We start from the raw sequence: 24718 nt of genomic DNA on the forward strand, positions 1-24718 counted from the left end.
GCCAAAAAAAACAAAAACCAAAAAAAACAAAAAAAACCTCCAGAGACAATACATGCCAATATACACAAGATCACCTATAAGTGATTTTTGATCAGTATTTATTTGCTTATTAGTTATTTATTATATAGGTTTATCATTAAATACTATCTTGAATAATAAGAAGACAGGCTACCATAAGAAATCTAATGAATAAATATATCAATCAATATCTTTCAGCATCCCATTAGCAATAATGCACTTTCTAGATTTTATAGTTATTGATTCACATTGAGCTTGTAAAAAGAAAAGGATGTAGTCAGGTCACATTTTCTGTGAAATTACTAGAGTTATAAGCATTTTACTATTTAATAGTGATTTAAGTTGTTTTTGTTGGTTATTTTAAACAAAAGTGTATAGGTAATTATGTATAAATAACTAAATCTAGAGATTACCTTGAATTGAAATCTAAATAAACTCATTGGTAGTTTTAAGACTGTGATCCTAAATTAACCATTTTTGTCATCTATGTCAGACACACAGTTTTCCTAAGCTTTAAGGTGTGACCTACTGAAACTAATTCATTTCTAAATTCCACATGTGGGCACATTACCATCCAGGGACTCAATCTACCATGGACAACTCACATCCAATATGTGGCAATAAACTCTATTTTCTTAAAGTCATACTTCTACTTTTATTTCCTAATTAATTCCACCATTCATCATCCAAAACCAAAACCTGAAAATTTCACAAGGTAACTAATTTCCTCTCCCTCAATTCTCACATCTACTCATTCACAAAGTACTACTGCCAATTCTACCTCAAATCTTTATGGAATCCATCCTTTAGAACTCCACTGACAGTTTCTTATTCTAGGAATTCTTATTCATCAGATCTTGCCAAAATTATGAGAAAATGTCCCTAAGTGACTTTCTTGTCTCTGATAAATTTTGCTATTCCTGCAATCCCCACCTGTCTAGCCTGTACCATAAAAATGCCAAAGTAATCATTTGAGACATAAAACTGAGGACTTCACTGCTTTGCTTAAAATTCTTAAATTACTTAAAAGATAATATCCAGACATCTTTGGGTGACTGTGAAGCCCAGGAGCTGGTCACTGTTACTATCCCCAACCTCATCTCTTGCCACTTCATCACCATTCAAACTACGCTTGTGGAACTTCTGTAACAATTGGGTTTCTTGCCCTGAATACAAGTTGCTACTTCTACATAGAGTAAGCACTCCCCCATCTGCAAACTAAAACTCAACTTCTAAAATGGAAATTATAATGATAATCATTTTAATAGAGTATGAGAGCACCAGAAACTACTTGGCTCTTTACTAATCGAAGTTATTTTTATTTCCCACAACTAATAATCATTATAATTTAAGCTTTTCTATTTTAATATGCCCCATTTAAACCTGCTCTAAAAACAACACATTATAGTTTTTATGTTGTTGATAAACATCATCTAATCATAAACTTTCATACTTGTTCTCTTTCAGTCTTTAGTGTAGTTAACTTGCATCTCTGGGAAATTGCAAAAAGCGTTCCATTTGTGTTTTACTTTTTTTTATTTTTAAAGATTTTTATTGGGGAATTGGGAGATGGGAACAGCCCTGGGGAATCGGGAGAAGGGAAACAGACAAGTTGTTGACGTATTGTTTTTCAGTCTAGTTGTGGAGGACGTTGCTTCACTGGCCCAAGTTGGCACCATCATTGCGGTCTTCCCGGGCGAGGCAGATCAGTTGCTGGCTTCTGGACAGCCGCTCACTGCGGCTGCTGGCCGCTCAAGCTGGCTGCTGGCTACACAAGGTAGCCCATGGCAACCCACTGCCACAGGGGCTGCAGCCTACACCGTCGCCAGCGACTCAGAGCAGCCCAGCTCCAGGTCGTGCTGTTGTTCAGCATTTTAGCTGTAGAGGGCAGTGTCACGGGCCCTCATATGTGGGATCCAAACAGGGGCCCTCTGGCGTCCCAAGCCAGCTCTTAGCCAACGCGCCACTCGGCCAGCCCTGTGTTTTACTTTTATTTCTTCCTTTCATTTCAATTTGCAAATAAGAGCACTGGTTTCCCTGACATTCAATCCTATTTTGTTCTAAAGGTGCTATTATTTTGTTGATGAATAGTTTCATTAATAAGTATAATCACCATCTGCCATGATGCATCTTAAATTATCCAGTAATTGTATGAATATGAGTCTTCAATTTTGGAAATTGAGCTCTTAAAAAGACACTCCTCTCCTTTAATCAAGTTAGATAGAGTTACAGGTATATTTCTCAAACAATTATATATGTAAATCCACTTTGCTTTTTTGTTATTGTTACACTGTAAGACTAATGTAAAATTTCACAGTCCTTTCCACAAATACATCATTATTTAATTCTAAATTTAATATGTAAACTATTGTTCTTTTATCATTATTCATTTCTCATATGATATTATTTTTAAAAGAAAAAATAATATTTGGTTTTCTTACACTGTGGTTAAAAAAATAAGTCAACTGAAATCCTGATATATTCTGAAGGAAAAAAAATAGCGTTTCCTAGGTAATAGATGCAAGGAAGATTAAGGAGTATCTGAATACTCACCTCAGTTTAAAGCTGGTTTTGAGACTAAAGAGAATATACATCTCTATAAATATGTATTTTTTGAATTTTATTAAAGATATTTCTTTATTTCTCTTACCAAAACTCTTTAAAAAATATGTATGGCTGAAAATTCCAATTACAAACAAATTCAGAATTCTCTTAAGGAATCAAAACAATGTTTTTTCCTTCTATAACAGATTCCTTTTCAGGTAATTTTCATTTAGTCCTATTTCCCTTCATGTGTTCTTTCTATATTTTTATTTTAAACCATGTATATTATACAAGACAATGGCCTCTGCTTAATTCCACTCGAGGTCTGAGATTTAGATGTGGGTAATTTGTAGTATTTGTAAAAGGAATATAACAAAATTACCCATAAGCCCCAAATTCAATATACACATTTGCCACCAAAACGCTAATGAACAGATCAGTGAATTTTAAAGCTGGAAGGGACACACAGGCTTCCCAAATCAGTTTGCCAGTCCTCACAGGTGAAAGCAGGGTTAACTGAGTTTGCCAAGTGCCTGAGCAACTACTGCTAAGCACTCCTTTGTAAAAGCAAAACTGGAAACGTGAAGTTTCCATAACAGAAGCTTTTCTCCAAGGCTATCTTTTCTGTCTATTCATATGTAATGTACCTAGGGCAATGTTCTCCACAGGCAGTACCTATTAATCTGTGACTATTTTTCTTTTTTTAGAGGCAACAAAGCTCATTTTAGGTTACTGGTTTTAAAAAAATGATCTCTTCCTCTCAATATCTGATCATCTTGGAAATTCTTTGCAGACTTTTGTTTTCATGCTCTATGTCCAGAGAAATCTGTAGGCATTAAGTTTGGAGTTTGAAATGTGCACTTTGGCGGACCTCCATTTAAAGGTGTATTTTTTATGAAGGAGAAAGAGCAGCTGATGATACGCACAGAAACCCTAGAGGAAAATGGACTCTGTTGATGGTAACTGACTGTATAGTGGAGCCCGAAAAGCTCAAGTTTCGCCCCCCTCCCTCCAACCTCTGCTCTGCTAATTACCAACCAAGCCCCAGCAAGAATATTTCCTTTGATGATCAAGCAAAGCGCCTGGTAAGGGAGGAAAGGAAGGGCAGGGCACTTCCCAGGAGGGTGGGGAAGAGGTTCTGTGAGCTCTTCCTGGTGATTAGAGCTGGGGAAGTTGATCTCTTTTTTTGCTGTAGATGTGGCGTGCTGCCGTCACGCCTCCCGCTGCCAGCCCAGCACTGGGATCTTAATCAGTCACTATGAAAACTCATTAGCTCCACAGCAATGATTCCTCCACTGCTGAAGCTTGGCGCTGTGCTTAGTGCCATGACAATGATCTCAAACTGGATGTCCCAAACTCTCCCATCCTTGGTAGGACTGAATACCACAAGGCTGTCGACGCCAGATACCTTAGTAAGTCACTCCGGTGGGTTTGGCCATCTTGGGACGCTAAATGCATTAAACCAGTGGGGCTTTATTTTGTAAATTGCAAAGGCTGAGGTTTTGCTTCTCTCTGTGGTAACTTTCGTCATGGATATTTTTATGACAACTTGAAAATTACACCAAAAAAAATAAATGTCTGAGAAATTACCTGTAAAAGGAAATTAACTAGATTCACTAAATTCTTAAGAATAAAAAGCTTTAAGTTAACTATATTCATCTGAGGTTTGGAAGGATTCTTAAATAAATATGTTTTGTTCCTTATTATTTTACTTCTTCTTTTAATGTCTATAAAATCCCCTTCATTTTTCCTACAGAGTATATTCTATCCAATCTAGTTGTACTATAGCAGTTTCTTTCTTGGAATTGAATTCCTGTGACTGTTTGTAATGCATTCTGAGAAACCAACCTCTTTTAAACATAAATGAATAAAAACACTCAGCAATTTAAAGACTGACAAAAAGACCTTAAGAGAGCTAAGAAACACGAAGAATAATTTACTTGATAAAATCATCTTGTATTGTTTAATTTTTTATAAAGACTTTTCCTATTACAAGTTGAAGTCCTGTAGCCTTCGCTCACCTAAAAGTAATGGCTTTTTAACCCTTCCCAAATTATAACAAAGTCTCTCATGATAGTTTGAAGCATGGTTTACTGAGCGATACTCTAAAACCTTTCAAATAAAAATGAAAACTATTGGTTTTTCAAATAGAAGTTTATAAATTCAAATAGGAAGAATGTCCTGGAGAAACAATGTCCCTGCTATCAAATCAAAGGTACAGAGACAATTAATATTTGGTGCTCTTTTTTATCTTTATCTGTTTTCACCACTGGATTACGCTAGTGGATCAAAAAAAATCAGATACTAAAAGAAAAATAACCCTTTATTTTCAAGACTTGTTTGTAGTTATTAATAATAATTAATATATCATTCAATGTGTAATTAACTTAGTAGAGTCAGGTCAAATTCATTACATAATTTGCCAGATTAACCCAGAGCTCAGAGTACCCGCACAGCATTTGTGAGGCACACTTTGACCTTCTTTTATGTTTTTCCCTCCCTTGAGTCACTCAAGAAACCTCAGTGCCTTTGTTACTGAGATTCCCCTCCTTCCACATGATTTGTGTGGCTGATGGGATGTAGATTTGTAGCCATAAAGAAAGCATGATATGTCATCAATAAACAAATACAAAACAAAGAAATTCATAGTATTTCGTAAGAACTGAGCCAAATTTTCTCAGTGCTCAAGTATCTGATGGTTTTCAACAACTTAATTGTTGAGTTAACTCTTTCAGAAAATGAACCTAAACTAAGTAATTCATAATTGAGTTATATTTCAAATTTGGTAACTTGATTCTGAAATATATACATTTTTGTGTATATAGATATTGCTTTGGTTATTTTCTATTGCCGTTGATGGAGGAGAATCAAATTTCCAAAATGATGCATGGTTCTTTTAGGGCTTCTAGCTATCTTGCAAATTTCAAGTAAATTTATTTTCTTCACTTTCTGATTGGTAGTCTGTTGGTTGAAAAACATAAAGTATTGCTATGATCTATGAATATGCTGAAACCACCAAATATTCATTCAGAGGAAAGCAAAAAGGAAGTTCAGGAAAGTTTGCTGGAATGGAGGGTGAAACCAGGTCGCAAAAGCTTTTTTTTCTTTTTTTTTGCATATTACAGAAGTGGCATACCTTACTGAAGAACAATGTCTATTATGACATTTCCCTAGCTTAATTATTCAAGGTAATTGCTCAGACTTTAGGATTCCCATGGTGAAAAATGAATGAATCTGTATTTCCTAGATTAAGCTCATAAAATGTTAATGCTGGAAAGTCTCTTAGAAACAATCCAGGCCAGTAATTTTCACACTCTTTTTGGCAGGAGTGTCTTTTTATTTTTTTTAAATTAAGTTTTATGTAAACATACTGAATAAATATTTGTTGAATGAAACTTGAAGTGGAAATCCAATATGTAAAAGAGGTTATTGGTCAGACAAATAATAAATGATGGGGAAGGCATTTACTGGGCCTCCACCATCTGCTCTCTCCCCACACAATCAACCCCTTGCTCTGGTCAAGGTACCTTCACAGAAACCTTAGAGCTCTCAAGAGCTTAGTTGGAAATGTGACTAAACTAACTCAGCTTCCTCATTTTACAAGTGGGAAGATGGACCCAAAATGTGCAACTGACTAAACAGATTCCCCCCACCTGGTTAATGGCAGAGCCAAATGTGGAAATAAGTCATGTGATTGTAGTCCTGACCAGGGGGCCCCTCACCCACATTTGCTAGTCCTTGCCCTCCTGGTCCCTGGTGCCACACTAGGTTCTCTCTGCCCTGCTCAGGGGGTTTCCCATGACCCTGGGCTGCACTTTTCTTAGATTTAAGGGTTAACAGTTCCCTTTCCAGTAGGTAGAGTGATCTGTCCAGCCCTTCCCAACCTTCTCACTCTATGTTCTCACTTTAGACAGTATGAATTCAATGAGCCTTCAATTGTGTATACACCAAAAAGGAAAGTAGGACTTAAAATTTGTTTTATGAGTGTTTGTAGGATGTGCAGATGGCAAAAAGTGCCGATTTACACAAATATGAACATAGTCTTTCTTTAGAAGGGTAGTTTTAAATTACCTGGGGAAAAAAGGAAGAAAGGGTTTAAATCATTAAATCTATTCATGGCAGGTGCCTCTGAAGTTGGCAGTGTACACTTGATTGTTTCAAAAGCTGAAAGAGTTTGTAAATTTCTAGGATATTTTTGTTAGTAAGTAGTTAAATACAGCTCCTTATTAAGGGAATAAGTTCCCTCTTCTTTTCCTTAGAATCTTGAAAAATTCCTTTATCTTCCTCTTTGGCCCTGTTTTCTTTCTATCTTGTTTTTCCTCCTAATCGATCACTGGGCCCATCAACCTTTGGAGGAGCTGGTGTCTGCAGAGGAAAGCTGCCACTTTGAGAAAGCTCAGGCTTCCTCTGACACTTCTCTCTGATGCAGTCCCTTCCCCTTGAGGCTGAGCTTCTGAGAAGTCCCCCATGCTGTGGGCGCCATACCAGGAACAGCCTGGATAAGAGCAATTGCACAGAGGACACTGCGCAGACACCAGCTGCTCTCATTCGGCCCAGCCTCTGAGGTGGGAAGAGGCCTCGAAGGGACCTGTGGGCATCAGTGATTTGTTTTGCTCGTTTTTCAAACATCTAGCTGGCTTCTGCTCTTAAATATCTACGTCAATAAGTTAGTCCGTTTTAAATACTACAAAACAAGTAGAATACCCTGGTACAAACTCTCAATACTCCATAAGTTTCTTATCTTCAACTCACTGATTTTTTAGCCCTGGATGAAGATATCTGACTTCTCTGTTTTGTAAAACTGCTTTTCTTTCCCAAGTCCTTAGGCAACGTCCATTTTGTGAAAGAGCAACTAAACAAATGAAGGACTGGGAGATGGATGAGAGAGCAGAATGGTAAATCTTGAGAGCCACAGAGACTGTGATAATTGCCTTTTTGGAGTAGAATTGTGACATGGATAAGTTTAAGTACTTGATGCAGAAGTAGGACCAAAAGGGGAAAATTGCAGAGAGAAGTTCAGATTCAGCCCTTTAGTTTCCCACCAACGGAAGGGACTGCCTATGAAGCAGAGAAATTCCTATCATGCACGGTCCAAGTGGAAACAGAGGAGAATATATAGAAGCATCATTGAACCAGTTATGAGTTCTAAGAATATATAGAAGCATCATTGAACCAGTTATGAGTTCTAAGTCTTTCCCAACTCTAAGTCATTGTGACTTCCAGAGTACAAGCAGAGGAGACCAACCAACCTAAATTGGGTGATGTCTTTGAGTTTTTATTTTTCTGTTTCTATAGTTGTTTTCCTGAGTAAGGAATATGCATTTTTTTAAAATTTCAATTCCAACTAGTTTCACAAGAAATAGGAAGGAAACTGCTATGCAGTGACAGCTTTATTAACACGTCCCCTAGAACATAACTTCTTTTAGCATGCTCTGTCAACATCTCTCTAATTCCTGTCCTCACATTTCTCCTCTTCCCACAACTAAAGCCATTAGCGTGCTAAATCACATTTCAATCTCTGAGACCAATCCTATCCTCAGACAGAAAATTTATAAGGGGTTTTCATCACTCAGATATCTCCACTCTAAATCAAATAGGTAAATTGCCTTTTTCTGCTTTATTTTCCCCTACCTTGGGCACCACTTACAGTAGCTAGATCCCTTATCCCTTTTTGCCTCAGTCTGTATGTTTATGAAGTGCCCAGAAACTCGGCATAAGACATAAGACCTAGCAATGTTCAGCCAATTGGTTTTGTTCTCTTCAATGAATCAGAATTCTGTCCCTTTGCCTGGCCCTTCACCTGGGCCCTCATGAATGACTGCAGGGCCTTCCACGTGAATATCCACTTGTGTTGCCAAGCCTTCACTGTTAACTATCCCTGTGGGGTGCCAATGGCTTCATGTTTCCATACTGTCTGGATAATGCCCTTCTCCTATTTAGAGCATTTTTAAATATTTCATGAGTTTTGTAATATTAAAAACTGCTAAATAGTTCAGTTAGTTCTTCTAATTAACACAAAAGGTTCAAAGAGAACTGCATCAGTCATCACTGTGATTAGCAATGTTTTCGATGGTTAAAAACTATAGGCACCCTCCAGGTCCAAGTACTGGGCTTCACAGTAGTTCAGAAAATGCTATCAGAGTCATCTTTGTCATATAGAGAAGAGAATTTCAGATAACTGGTGGTGCAGTGTGGTGGGTAAATTTTCTATTTCTGCAATCAGACTGTGCAAGTACCAATCCCAACTCTTCTAATTACCCACTCTATGACCTCGGAGCATGTTCCTTTGTGTCTCTAAACCTCACTTTTCTCATCTATAAAATGGGCAGAATAACATCCCCTAGTACATAGGGTTAGTGTAATATTCAAAGGCAATTACACATGTGAACTGCATAGTAATGACTAGAGCTCCATAAATGTTTGCCATTACTATTACACAAATTTTACTGACACTTGAATAATTGCTCTTATAAGTTAAAATGGGAGCAAGTCTTTTCTCGTTGGTATCCAAAACCATCTAAATATTTCCTTCCACATGAGTTCTTAGTTGGCTTTATTTCAATGCCAGTGCGGGTGCCCTGAAAGAGAGCTCTAGAGATGCTCATAAAGCTTCCTTTATTTATCACTGACCCTGAAACAGAGGTTCATATCAAAACCCACAGGACTGTCAGGCACTCATATCTTGTATTAGCTTTATTCTTTCGAGTTACCTTTTTTTCTTTCTTTTTTTTTTTTTTTGCCAGAGGTAGCTTATTATAGTTGAGATCATTCAAACTAACTCTGTAGTGGAGAAGGTCAGGGCGCTTTTCAATGATTCTTACAAGAAGACAATTGGAAGCGCAAACAAAGCTGGAGTCTTTACTTTTATTAAGCTGACACTTCAGGGGAATGCTGAAGGAACATCAAAGCCTATTCACCTTTCCTGCTTTTATCATTCCAGAAAGCAACTGACATCTTGCCCTGTCACGATAAGGTCCTCACTAGTTAGCCGAACACGTGGCAAGTGAGCATTAATATTAATGCTGCCAGGTTTAATAATCAGTGTTTGCACTGTTGTTAAAGATATTTTAATATTATAATTGGGTGGCCCCTGGTGCTTTATCCAAAAGCTAAATTTATTCTAGTGGCAAGCTTTAATTTTCTGACATATTTGAGATTTGTGTCCAATGTTAGGAGAATCTTAGCTGAAAGTACAGGACCTATGTCTAGCTATATTAGCCCCATACTGTTACTCAGCTTAAACCTTTAATTATATCATTGAAACTACTCTGCTGTCTCTATCTCCATCTATAGATGATCTCTTTGCATTTTTCTTCTGTAATACAGAAAGAATAATGCGATAATTTTAAAGATCCTATCTGACTCTAATAATGTATAATTCAGAGTACATCTTTCTATCCTAACTGGATATTCAGGCATAAATCCTAGAAGGAACGGGTGGGCGGATGACGAAAAAAAAGATAGAAATGATCATGAATCCAATGCCCCAGAAATAAAAGAGGCATGGGAGGCTTCTATGAACTATCTAAAAATGGAGTTAGAAAAAAGGAGACTAAAAAGATAGGTTTGGCACCATTTGCTTTTCATTATAGATCAACAGCAAGGACTGTGACATCTTTATGAGTTACCTGAGTTTATAATTTATAGCTTCCTCAATATTTGTTCATGATTCTAGTTGGAATGCCTATCATTACCCCCTAGTGATTATCGCTAAAGCCATTGAAAAGAAAAAGAACTGTGTTAGTTGATGGTATGTGACAAGCCAGGGCCTGAAACTGAATAAACAGGAGATTGTACCTATTCTGCTGTGAATTCCAGAGACAGAAGATCTCACAGTCTGTGGCAGGTCTGTGGAGAGAGATGTCAGCTTGGTTTAGTCCTTTTAAGAATTTGCTGCCAGCCAGCCTATAGGCAAACCAACCAGCCTAGTACCACTGGGCATTTTGCAAGATAGTGCGCTGCTGGACTCCATTCACTTCCTGTTCCTAGCCCCATCTCTGCGCCTGTCCTTAGCCCTTCTCTCATTCTTCCTTGGCCTAGCCCCTCCAGCCTGATTCATGAAATACCTTGTTTTCTAGACTAAATTCATCTCCCTCTTTTGATCATAAAAGAAACACCTCCCTCTCTGCTGCATTCCTGGAAACCATAAAAGGAAAGCTGGATAAAAACTGAAGAATAGTGGATCCCAGCTGTAGAAGCAAGCCAGAGATTAGCTAGAAAGAGGCAAATTGGTTTATCTGATATTTCCAAAGAAAACACAAATTCAGATGCAAATTGGAATGGTTTGTCTATGTAACATCTGTTAGGTAGTTTTTCAATATCCATGTGCTTGACCTTTAAAAACAATCATCTGGACATTCAGCGCCACATTGATATGGCCATAGCATTAGAATTAAAAGCAGGACTCCAGAGCTAGACTGTCCAATAAGGAGGCCACATGTGGCTATTGAGCACTTAAAATGTGGCTGGTCCAGATTGAGGTGTTCTCTAAGTGAAAATGCACACTCAAGCTCAAAGACTTACTACAAAAAAGGGGAGAACATAGAATGCAAAGTATCTCGTGTATAATTTTTATATTGACCACATGTTGAAATGAAAATATTTTTGATATATTGAGTTAAATAAATTATTAAAATTAATTTTACTTTTTCTTTCTTCCTGTTTAAAACATGGCTACTAGAAATGTTTTAATTACACATGTGGCTCTCATATCACTACTGGACAGTACTGCTCTGGAGTGTACTGCTTGGCTGCATACACAGCTCTACTACATACAAGCTGTGCGTCCTCAGGCAGGTTAATTAACGTTCTCTTCTGTGAAATGGGAATAAGAATCATTCCTGTTTTGTACCCTTGCATCAGTAAGTAGATGGACGTGACCTGTTTCCTGGAATAGGGCTTGACCTCAAGCAGACAGCGTTCTTCAGTCTAGGCAATTCCCAAAGAGAAACTCAACTGAGAGTCACACTGCCGATACTCTCAGAGCTGGGGGAAGGAATGAGTGAGTCTCTGGGCAGTGCACCACGGCTTCCACAACAACTTCTGTTTGTACAATGGAGAGGATATGCACAAAGCATAGTTCCTCTGAAAAAATATTTAGATAAAAAATGAGGGTACTTATCTTGGTTGATGATGAAATCTACTTGATAATGGCAGATAGGAAATATTCAATATCTCTTATAGCTGGATATAAACTAATTGTTGAAGTAAGACATGTGAAAGACAATTACAATACGAGACAATACACATTAAATAAATAGTATGGACAGTCCTTCAGAAGAGGTGGAAAGCATGAGGGGTGAGTAAACCAAAGGTTTATAGAGGTGGTATTACAAGAAGGAGAAACAGAATGAGTAACATAAAAAGATACGAATCAAGGAAGCATGCTTTCAGGACATACATAGACCAGTTTGGTTGGGAAGAAGTTTCCTCAAGATACAGGAGGCAAACCTAAAAACATAATAGGAGGTAGACTGCAGTAAAAATGGAATGCCACTTTAGGATTCTAGGGAGGTGGGGTGATTAGTGTGCAGAAGTAATTTGGGAGGATCAGTTTGGCAGACTATGCCAAATACTCTAACTCCTCTGGGACTCGGCATCCTTTTCAAAACAATGCAGATCTAATTATTTTTACCCTACAGTCTCATTTGATACCTTTCCAGCTTTATTAATAATTGGCCCTTCAATACATAGGAAGCTCCTTGGGATAGGGCTTTGTTTCAGAATATCACACATGAATAATAATCAGAAAAAAATATACTACTAACTACCACTTACTGTTGAAAAAGACAAGCTAACAGATTTTATATGGAAAGACTGGTCATATGTGTCTAAGAGGTTATCAGATGCTTCCAGGGTTGCATTAATATGTCCAAATATAACAAAATGCATTAGAAGGTGGTGCAGGATTAATAAATTGTTAATGATATGGAACCTAAAGGAAGAAAAAGTTTCTCCTTTTGGGCATTGATAAGGAAGGTGCAACTATCCACATAAACTGCTCTCTTTTTTAACTTTAAAGAATAAAGCACAAACTTTATCAAAAGAGATGCTTTGTTTAAAATGCTACATACTGGGGTGGCTGGTAAGCTCAGTTGGTTAGAGTGCAGTGCTCATAACACCAAGGTGGCCAGTTCGATCCCCACATGGGCCACTGAGACATGCCCTCCACAACTAGATTGAAACAACTGCTTGACTTGGAGCTCATGGGTCCTAGAAGAACACACTGCTCCCCAATTAAAAAATAAAAATGCTACATACTTACAATCTCTTTATCATATGTATTTTGACTGTGTTTTATATGTTTGCTATTGGTTTCCTCAGACTCAGATTAGTCCCAAAGAAGGGTGGCAAGTGTACAGCTCAGCACAGGATCCTGACGGACGATGCATTTGCACAGTGGTGGCACCGGAACAGAACCTGTGTTCCCGGGATGCCAAAAGCAGGCAACTTCGCCAGCTGCTAGAAAAGGTAGGTGTCCTGTGTCCCCTGTCCATGTTTTTATTGAAATCTACCATTCCTTGAAAAGAAAATATAGGAAGGCAGGGAATGCTGAGGACGGTCCTCCCAATTTTTGTCCTCCTTCTCAAACTTCTTCCTCTTCCTTGAAGGGAGCACGTCAAGCTTCCTGCTCTATTCTACTTATATGACTTTTTACTTTTCCCAACCTTGACTTCTTATGACTGACTCTATCATATATCCTAATATCCAGTCAGTGTCTCCTTAAGGAAAATAAAAGCGAGAAGTTTTATTCCAATGCCAGAAATTTAGCCTTAACTCTCAGGATCACACGAGGCTCCTTGAGCTCCTACTTTAGGATCCCATTATCCACCTTGCAAAGAAGTTAAAACAATGGCCTGCAATATGCAAGACTATCTGGACAGATGATGAATAATGCCAAGTATCATCATTCTCTAAGTCATTCCTCTGAACATTAAGCTCTTCAATTTCATTCAATAGCATTCTTTCCATATAATTTACTTAAACTGAATCCATAACAATCAAATGCAGAATGCCCTCGATTTATTCTCTTTTACAGATAAAAGTCAACTCATGAAAGGTCATTTATGTTTAGTTTGGGGAGAAAAAAAAACAATGAATGGTTCTTACAATTATTCTTATTCAGACTTTTACTCTGTTGGGCTGGGGTGGCCAGACTGTTGGAAGGATGACAACATGTTTGAATTTTAAATACCATCAGGGATAATAACATAAATTAGATAGTATGGGCTTTTAGAGGACGCCATGCTCAACAGGGCACTCTGTGCAATATCCTTTCTGTGACCAACTTCACAACTATGGCATTGAATGGGAACTTCGTACAAAAAATTAAGAGAAGCTAGAAAAATGAAAGCATTGAAGTTATTAATATAGACATTCCTAGTTTATGCAATTTCAAGCCTGGCCACAGTAACTTTCTTCTACTACCATATATGAAAATAACTTTCCTCTGTGTATATTATTTGGAAATCTACTGATGGCCTAAGACTTTAAGAAGACTTTTTTTCATGTTTCTATACAAAGATTAGTCAGTTTTTCCTTCCCCTCTCCTCAGAGCTATTGTCATATACTGGCTTTCTCTTAAGTCTCTTTTTTATAAGATCCCATCTTCCCTGTTCCTTTAATATCTGTCCTCCAGACAAGAGCAAATGTCATTTCATCAAGTTAATGACTCTAGCTAATGTGCCTCTCAACTGTTAGAAATCGTGACATATGAACTATGATTAGTGTTGAGTATTGTGTTCAATCTTGATTGTTTTTATTGCTATGAAAAAAATTTCAAATATATAGTTTAATGCCCTTTTTTTACTAGGGAAATTAATTATATTGGCAAAAAGATGTACTCTTTTAATCTAATTTTGCTTTTTTACTAAAATGTATTGCTCCTCAGATTACTGGGGGTTTTGCTCCAATCTTCTATGCAAAAATACTTTCTTCTACATCAACGGTGGTGAGAGAAACATTTTCTTAGACACCATAACCTTATTTGTGTTAGTGTTTTTCAGCATAGCATTATACACACACACACACACACACACACAGACTCAGACATATCTTCAAAACTGAGTTGAAAAAATTCAAATAAAGTCTCAATGTCAGGAAGCAGATAATACCCACTAACAGGTCCAAAGTGCAATGTATTCCAGAGCTATGATAAAACCAGGAATTAGTGAAGCATGACTAAGGCAAGAAAGTACAACTAAGGAGGTTGGTTCAAATAATCAATGAAATTTATATGACCTCCTTCAATATGCAATTTGTTTAATGTTTCAAAGAAATTTGAGAAAATCACACCTTTAAAAATTCATCAATACCTAAGTGGCAAAAAAAATTTTATTAACGAAATCAAGGCCACCACAAGTTAGATTTATCAAATTTACCATTTGGTAATATTATGCTAACAGAAGAACAGTAAATTGTGTGCCCTATTTAGAGTAGCCCAGAGGAAGTGGCACTGGTTTGCTGCTCTACCCAAAGAAAAGACATCTGATACAAACATTCCTTATTCAGACTGAGCTAGTCCCTTCCTGACTTTTCTATAGTTCCACATATATTCAAGGTACCAGATGGCAAACAGAGTTATGACCGTTATATTCACCATTAACCAAAGGACTGGTTTAATCATATAATAAGGGAATATTGTTAATAGGAATAATATTAATAACAATAGTTCCCACCTATTATATTTGTATCCACTTCATTCAATCCTCACAGCAGAACTAGTTATCTTTCTACATTTATAGAAAAGGAAAGTGGTGTTTTTGAGGTTATAAAATAACCTACCAATGAACTCAACTAGTAGATTATGGAACTATACCAGATCAGTTTTGCATTTTCTCAACACCATGCCAGCGTCGTCCAGAATGTCACCACTGGTACCCACACTCATTTAAGTGATGCTCTGTCAAAGTATTTATATCATTGAATATTGGGAAAATTGCAATTGTTTCCACAATATTTCAGGGCTTAGTATGCCCAAACTAAAATTGTTCATTTAAAAAGGAGTTTATTAGCTTTGTACGAGTAGGCTCTCTGTACTGTTCAAGGTGTTCTGCATTGTCTAGGTCAATATTTCCTAAAGTGTGATTTTTGGGATAGGATGCCAGTGACATCCTCAGCAATAGAATAATCTTATGAAACACTGTACATGATACTTCACTCTTGAAGATTTCTACCACACAGTTTAATACTAACAATTTTGCAAAGCCCTACAGCAAAGAAATCTGTGTTTATTTTTGTTAACCCCAAGGCTATCTAAACATATTGAATTTTTGGACTTTTTTTTCAACTAGCTTCCACACTAATAATGAATGAGAGTGAACATCAGAGACAAGCAGGCCAAAAGAAAGCCCATAGCAGATGGGTCTTCCTCCTGCAAGTGTAATCGCGGGGATCCAGTCTCCAGTGTCATCAGGAAACTGATTCTCAATGGGTCTCCATAACCAGCGGGAAACTAAACAGTCTTAGCTACAGCCAGCAGGAAAAACAAAAGGCAGCCCAGAGCCAAATCCTTTCCATTTAGACAGCTCTATCTCTAGCCATTACCCCAAATGCAGCTCTTATAATTATACATGATTCTGCAATCTAGGTCACAATCAAGACTCAGCAAAAATTCTCTCAGTGCTTTTTCTCACAACACAAAGTTGAAAATGAACTTGATAGGGTAAGGCATTAGCAAAATAAAAGAGAGGTTGTTTTAACTTTATCCAGATTACCTCACTTGCCCCTCATTTTCTAATTGTACAGATTCTGTCTCGGTACATAGAATTTCTAAGAGAATATCAGCCACACCAACGATGGTGTCTTCATAAACAGATGCCATATTCAAATGTGTAGATAGTTTCTTTAACACAAATGGCTTTTCTTTATTCATGCGTAGCCATAATGAAGCTGAAAATTATTTTAAAAGCATTACATTTATACAAGATGCAGTTACCATGCTTTCAATGTCTCAGTAAATTTGTGCTGCACTAAAGATTTTAAAAAATGAAGCTTTCTGAATGTAGGAGCGATAGTAAATTAATAAATATTTGGGAGTCATGTAATACTATAGCCCAGCCAAGGAAAGGAGGAGGAAACTTTCCTTAAAATATTAAAATACTAATTACCCATTACTACCATTGGAAGCCTAAGATAAGTTTACCCAATAGATATTTATTGAGCAATTATTTTGTGCCTGGTTCTGTGGAAGGCTTTGGAAGTAAAAGATTTGAATAAGACATGGCTTCTAATCTCATGGAGCTCACAGAAGGGCAGCCACTTCTAGGCCCCCACCCAACACACACATTATACAATTAGTTTTAATATAAGCTAGATTGTAATTGTATGTTCTGAAAAGACAGGACTCGTAAAGGGCAGTACTAGGAACCAACACAGTAGAAAAAGAAACAGGAAAACCTGACCTTTTCTGACAAGAAAAGTAGAGAATCTGAGGCAAGCCAAGGCGGGAGAATTTTCTTTCTGCCTTTTCTGAAAGTGCCAGTTCGAAGGCATGTTACCAACAATAATGGGGTCTTCAGAGCTGCCTGGTCCACTAAACTTTGTGACTTCACCTGATGACAAAAACTTGTCTCTAATCAAATCATCCCTTCCTTATTTATAACTCAAAAATGTTTCTATGAAATAACTTTTTACTTCTTACATAAATAATGCATGTTTATTAAAAAATAAATTGAATAACATAAAAACATATGAAACAAAGTAAAGCTCACCTAAAATCCCACCACCATTCTTTTGGTGTGCATGATTCCATGCATTCATTTATGCAAATAAAACATAATTTTATGCAGATAGATTTATACATGTTTACCAGGACCTCATTCAACAATTTATTTTGTTACTTCTCTTCATACCCACACCTCACCTCTCACCAGAAAACTAGAGTTAACAACCTAACATGTATTCTTCTAAATCTTCTGTACCTTCTCTATGTTTTGCTTATGTATTCCATTTTCTTTTATATATGTGTATGTGCATCTGTGCGTGCATGTGTGTGTGAGAGAAAGAATTTGATTTAGAATTTAAAAAATTATATATTTATATAATATTTTTATTTGCTTTTTTCACTTGCTTTTCTCGTGGAAATCCCTCCATGTTGAGCAGTGCTTCTCAAAATTTAATAAACAAAGGACTCACTTGGGGCTCTTGATAAAATGCAGGTTCAAATTCAGTAGATGTGGGGGGGGGGCCCGAAGAGTCTACATTTCCGACAAGCTCTCAGGTGGGTGCCAAAGTTGTTGCTCTGCTGACATTACTTTGAGTACCAAAGGTATGACAAATGTGTCTTATTCTTTAAAACTGTATATTCACATTCCATTTAACAGTTCTCCTATTAGTGGCTTTCATTTTGTTTTCAGAATTTTGCTGCCCCAACAATTAGAGCAGCTATTTTTTCCTCATTTCTACATGCTTTGTAGGTCACCTATTTCCTACTTCTAAATAGCCTGGGGCTCAGTGAACCTGGGATTGTGCCATAAACTTAACATGTGTTTATTACCTATCTACCTAACACTTGAGAACAGTTGCCATTTTCCAGGTCTCCTGAACAGTATGCTCTGCCAGTAAGGAGGCGTCCCGACACTACCACCACTCGTTTAGGTCAATTCAGGCTCATGCCTAGGAGTACTTCCGGTGTAGCTTGAAGTAACTATACTGGACTGAATACATTCTAGGTCTGTTTTTCACTTCATTTGCCATCCACAATGGCTAAGTATCACAGATCTTGAAGAAGTCAGATTTAGTACTGATAGAAACAACTTAACATTTAACAGATTGGGGTATTATAAGCCTACAAAATAAAAATTATATTTCTTTAAATTTACTTTTTTGATATATTAACTTCTCATTTATATTTATATTCAGTGATTGTTAATGCTAGAATGTCCATGTTATTTCCTGCCAAGGTATAATTTTCTCTCACTGAATTTTTTAAATGTTTGTCATGAAGCACTATCCTTCTGAAAATATGTCACCTGGAAATACAAATATAGATTTGATATTTCCAGTTCCTTATGTTAATATTCTTTTTGTTATTTTAGTAGTGATTGTATATACCTATAAACAGACAATAATTTACAACCAATGTTCCTGTTTAACAGGTTCAGAACATGTCCCAGTCTATTGAAGTCTTAAACTTGAGAACTCAGAGAGATTTCCAATATGTTCTAAAAATGGAAACCCAAATGAAAGGGCTGAAGGCCAAGTTTCGGCAGATTGAAGATGATCGGAAGACACTAATGACCAAGCATTTTCAAGTAGGTTTGACTTCTGCAATCTTGTCAATCCGAATGAGACACTAAGTGCAATGAACAGCCAGCATGGCACTCAGCTAGAAATAACTGTGCTAGCCCATATGTGCAAGGATAAAGACTCACCGGGGATGTCAATCATCTCTCCACTGAAACTGACCATTAGCTGGTAGCAATGCATAGACTACTTGCTATAAAAAGTCTTATCCTTCTAGAGCTAGGTGGAGTTTCTGGATAGATTTACAGATACTTGAGTATCTGTGACAAGGGGAAATCTAAAGGAAAATTAATAATTAAATTTATCAAAGTTTTTCCTGATGATTTTATGCCCTGCCAATATGAGAAATATAGAGAATATAAATTAAAAGAGACAATAATACCATTATTAATGGCACATAGAAAGAAGGTTGTTTCATAAGTTGATATAAATAGTCTTTTTTTAAGCTTTAAGTTGTCCATTGGAATTATTTAGAAACACTGAAAATAGAAAAATGGCCTTTTTAAGCACACTATGTAGACTTTTATTAACTATGTATGGCAGTGTCATAGATTAAAATAAAATGCGACTATGATAATGCCATCTGAACAGCTATTAAAAAGAAACAGTCTGCCTTGCAAAGACATAGCACATAGTTAATAAAACACACTGTTGTTTTATAAACATAATAATCTCAGTTTTCCCTGCCAGTTAGGAAGTGAGATTCACTGCTGATGGTGAGGGGGTGGGTCTGAATTCAAGCTCTTGGTCAAGCATTAGAAGTGCTTTTCATACATAATTGTGATGGGCAGGGAACTAGTCGGGGACATGCAACAGGATCTCTGCATAGCATGTTTTAATATGGCAGAAATTTTCATGGTTTTGTAATTTTCTTCAGCAGGGCTCAGGAACCTGAGTAGATAGGTATAGAAAACAGTCTTGCACTGAACCAGTTTTTACAGTTTTCCCTAGAAGGACAAGAGGGCAAGAAAGCTGAGCGTATTAACAAGAGAAAGTTAAGCTGAAAAAGACGTTAAGCAAAGCCAGGAGGCTGAAAAATTAGAACAAATTAGAGCAAGGCCTAGAAAAATATGATAAATTTAAAGATTATTGGAAATAAGCGAATGAGCAAACTGGAAGAATAGAGAATGTATGGGGAAATGGTAAACAGAGGAGACTATAAGGCTGAAGAGCAAATGAATTGATTTTAACCAATATTTATTGAGCACTTACTATGTGCACGGCAGTGTTGGGCCCTCTGCAGGTTACATATTCTCTCTTCTGTAAAAGACAACTAACAAACAGGCAGGTGGTAAAATTGATAGTGAATAGAGGCATAAACATTACTTAACAGTACAAAGGGAAGAGCAATTAATTGTGCTTAATTTTGTTTTAGAGAAGATCAGGGAAAGAGTTACAGACTTGGCAATATTCAAAAAAAGCCATGTTGGACTAGTGCCCCCACACTCCCTGCCCCTCAAAAAAATATTAAATCACAGGAGAGATCAAGAAAACCAAAAGGTTTTCCATGTCCATTTTCAATGGTCAGGGTTAGTGTGTAGACTATCGTGCAATAACGTGAGCCCAATGCTGAGGTCATCAACATAGTAAGAAATGGTAAGGTGGCAGTTACAGTGCCTACGGAGCATTCCCAGGAGGGAAGAGGAACAGAAGGACAGGAGCTCAGGGTGTCTGATGCAGAGTGAAATCATCCAAGCTCAGATGGACCATGCAGAACTCTGTGATGCCAAGGGACAGCTGAAGGGTGCCAGGGCTGGCAGGGCAGGGGACACATGATGACGCGTGTGCATATAAGGGAACTCTTGGAAGAAGACAGGAAACAAAGAAACAGAAAGATACAAAGCTGAGAGAAACACAAGAAAATAATTTGCCTATTCTGTGAGTTTGTGTAGCAGCATCCAGGCTGCCAACAAGAAACTTTAATTTTCAGGCAGCACCATGTGACCATTATTTTCCCAGTTCATGTAATCCAAGTAGATATTGAAGTTATATGTCAAAATCCAAATAGCAATAATGATAACATTTTTTCTAAAGAATTACACACATTCAACACATAGTTCTAAGTACTTTAAATTTATTATATATTAACTAATTTAATCGTCATAACAATCTTATCAGGTAAGCACTATTTTTACCCCTATTATTCAGATGAAGAAAATGATGCACAATGAAGTTGAAGAATTTGTCCAGGGTCATGTATCTAATATGTATGTATATCCAGCTCCCAAGTTAAGCCTCCTATTAGCAATGCTACACTGCCTCTCCAAGTAGACTACAGCCCTCTGAATTAAATTTAAGAATAATAATTAAATGATCAATATATGTTTGTTGAATTTAGTTATTCACTGAGTCCTCCTACCATAAGTCAGATTTGCTCTCGGTGCTGAGGTGCCATATTTGAGAGGAAGAAGTGGAACATCCCAAAAGTAAGTTTAACATCGAAGAATACTTTTAAATTGTAAAAAACTCCTCCTCTGATATACCATTTTCAACTTATCAAAAACACTAAGAAGGTTCTTTCTTCTACATTCTTTAAGATGAAAAGGTTGTTCTGGTTATCACACTTGAGCCTATCATTCTTCTATGAAAAGATCATGGTGGGGCAAGATGGTCTAGCTACAACCTTTGCTGTGAGAGCAACATGATAGAAAGTGAAATTCTAGACAGGATTAGTAAACACAGATCTCGGCTATTCTATTTTAACCTTTTAAGAATTTGATATGGACATTGGTTGAACTTTCTATTGCTCTCTCACAAGTGTCCAGAGTTTCAAAATTGACTGCCAATAATCAAACTACAAATATCTGAAAAGATCCAAATGTATAAATACCTTTTTTTTTTCAGTTCAGGGGGGAAATGCCACCAAAATTGTGACACTATATTGTTCTCTTTTTCAATATTCCCATAGTAAAATGCAAAATTCTATATCGTAACAGTTGCTATAATATGCAGCAAATGGCACCAACAGAACTAAATCTTCCCATTAAAATCCTAATAAAGCAATTGTGCCTTCCTTTAGGGATGCCACAAGATGCTCAAACTAATAAGTTTATTTCAAATGAGACACCAAAATGAGCAAAGCTCTGCAGGTCTGCCTTTTGACTGCAACATTTATGACTCTTTCTCATTATTAAGACTCTGTCCCCTCCCACTCAACATGGACAACAGACAAAATTAAAGAATTCCAAGCATACAGAACAAGTGGAAATTTCCCCACAAGAAACATAAGCCCATAAATCAGGGCACCAATGGGAGCTCCTGCTATTTTAATGCATTTATAGTAATAACATCTTCTCAATGTAATTTTAAAATGCAATTTTCAGCTCCTTAAATTAGTTCGTGTACGGCACAGTTTCTGACAACACCTATGGATTATTCTCAAGTGATCGTAACAGTGACAGCTCTTTCCACAAACAAGATCATCTGGAATAGACTCACAACTGAATCAAGCTCATGAAATATTTTCATTGACCACCGCCACCAAGTTAAAGGGAAAGAAGAAAACGTGACACGTCTAGAAAGTGAAGCTGTAGGTGTGGCTCTGTTCCATGATGCTAGGAGGGAGGGATACTGTGGCAAAATATGCTTCTTATTCTCTAGATAAAAGTCAACATTTCAATTTCAAACAACTGTGGAACTGGGCAACTCTCTTTTGTTACATATACTATGAGCACCTCTACCCCAGAAAGAGTGAATTCGCTGAAAGTGTAAGCAACTCTGCCTTACGTAAAGAGCTCCAAATTATTTAGGTGAAGGCAAATGGAGTCACACTGTGGGTGATAATTAAAAATGGTAAACAGCATCATACATTCCTTTGAGCTTGGAGAAGCTTTCCATGACTTCTTATACCTGCTGAGCTTACCTTCCTAACGGTGCTGTGCTAGGGTGGATCTTGAAAATAGCGAAGAGGACCTGGTCATAAGGGAAGGACAGCGTGGTGGGAGGCCATGACTGGAAAAAGTCCAGTAGGCAAAAGCTGTTCCAGGATCCAAAATTTCCTGTAAGGACCCTTATAATCATAGATAGCCAGTAAATGAGTAATTTGATTTAATTAAATAGGCATAGAATATTTGACCTATTTCTCACAACACATAATTATAACATGGACCCTGCTTCTATTTCCTAACGAAATAATGGATTGTTCACTTTATAAAATGCTACCAGAACGTGAGATAATACATAAACCCATACTTGCTACCATAGGAAGTTTTTTTAAATTATGGTTAGGATCAATTTGTTTCATAGAAAAGCATGTAACCATTTAAAGAAAGAGTTCTTATATTGAAAAGCTGAGATAAGTGGATTTACTACTAATGATCATGTGGCTACTTAACATTCTCACAAAATACCAAATTTCAACCAAAATCAATACGGAATTTTGAACCTGTTTTAATAATCTCCTTTAAGTATCATAATAAGAAGAACATAGCTGCTTGATCTGTTTAAATGACTCTCAGGAACAATTGGCGGCTTTTCACAGGAGCTGAAAGAGAAGATGGACGAACTCCTGCCCTTGATCCCTGTGCTGGAACAGTACAAAACAGATGCCAAGTTAATCACCCAATTCAAGGAGGAAATCCGGAATCTGTCTGCCGTGCTCACTGGGATTCAGGAGGAAATCGGTGCCTATGATTACGAGGAACTCCATCAAAGGGTGCTGAGCTTGGAGACCAGACTTCGGGACTGCATGAAAAAGCTAAGTGAGTAGAACAATTGCATTTGTTTCAGTTGTGTTTTTAAAGAGTTTCAATGAAAAAGTTCATTCTTATATTTTGCCACTAGTCAGAATTGCCTAATTATATGGAAAACAGTGCCTAATTATATGGAAAAATGGTCTGATTAACATTTTACTTAGTATTTCCACTTCCTGGGAATTGGTACAGATAAGACCAAATTATCTCTGTGAACCCTTTGAACTCCATGCCTACTATTATCTCATTGGTAAGGGCCCAAGTATGAAAATATCAGAATACATGGGCTCAAAAAATACATGTTAATCAACATCAGGACTATTAACAGGAAATGCAGAAAAAAACATCTCAGGAGTTCAGTGTTCCACAGGGGTCTAAAATCTAGTTGCTATGCTGCTCAGATCTAGAGTGGGACATTGGGTAATTATGGTAACAGCAATACAGTAACAGGAGCAAGAAGGCTCATTCATCAGTGACATCTTCACTCTTCACAAGAGCACACACAACCAATTAGCAGGCAGTAGAAATGGATTGGGGAAAGAAAATAAAATTGCAACAATGATGAATGCATTTCCAGGCACCTTTTCAGTGGATTAGCTTTTAGGGAAAATGTCACAGTGTACATCACATGAATTTTAAGATATTAAAAGACCAACTGGCCTCATTGTCTGCAAGGTCTAAGTTACTCCCACATAGTAAAGAAGATGCTGAAGGAGTCACAAATTGAGACTACCAGGGCACCATTCAGCTTATTTCTACTAGAGAATTCAAGTTTGGGAGAAAACAGAAACTAGAACAAAATGCTTCAACAGCAATGCACCCTAGTGGCCTGAATGAGATACAGTGATGTTTTTTTCCTAAGTGCTTAGTTTTCTCTTATGAGAGACTGAATAAAGTCCCCTGTGCTTAATTAAATCATATCATATTCCTAGACATGCAAAATATAATTATATGCATGTGAGAATTTGACTGAAAAGGCACGATTAAAGCTCTCGCACACCCCCTGAGCTCACCAATAGATATTTAATAAAGGTTATAATTAGGCTTTCCAGTTTTCCCGTTCTCTACCCCCAAGTGCCTCAGCTTAGTTCTACCTTAGGGTAATGGTTTGGTGCCATCTAGTGAGGTACAGGTTGCATCTTTCCATTAACACAAACAGTTTTGAGGCTTCATGTTTTTTTTTTTTTTTTTTTTTTTTTTTTTTTTTTTTTTTTTTTTTT

General features: G+C 37.0%; 1 protein-coding gene across 1 annotated transcript in view; it reads left to right on the forward strand.

The window, feature by feature from the left end:
* Positions 1-3738: 3738 nt before the first annotated feature.
* The window catches only part of OLFM3 (olfactomedin 3), a 44260-nt gene continuing 23280 nt past the window's right edge, over positions 3739-24718 (forward strand). The window contains exons 1-4 of the mRNA XM_019623835.1: positions 3739-3974; positions 12886-13032; positions 18660-18815; positions 23288-23507. Coding sequence (XP_019479380.1) covers positions 3846-3974; positions 12886-13032; positions 18660-18815; positions 23288-23507 — 652 coding nt within the window. The 5' untranslated portion in view covers positions 3739-3845. The remainder of the gene's footprint in view (positions 3975-12885; positions 13033-18659; positions 18816-23287; positions 23508-24718) is intronic.

The sequence above is a fragment of the Hipposideros armiger genome, unplaced genomic scaffold (genome assembly GCF_001890085.2).
Source record: "Hipposideros armiger isolate ML-2016 unplaced genomic scaffold, ASM189008v1 scaffold_563, whole genome shotgun sequence".
NCBI lineage: Eukaryota > Metazoa > Chordata > Mammalia > Chiroptera > Hipposideridae > Hipposideros > Hipposideros armiger.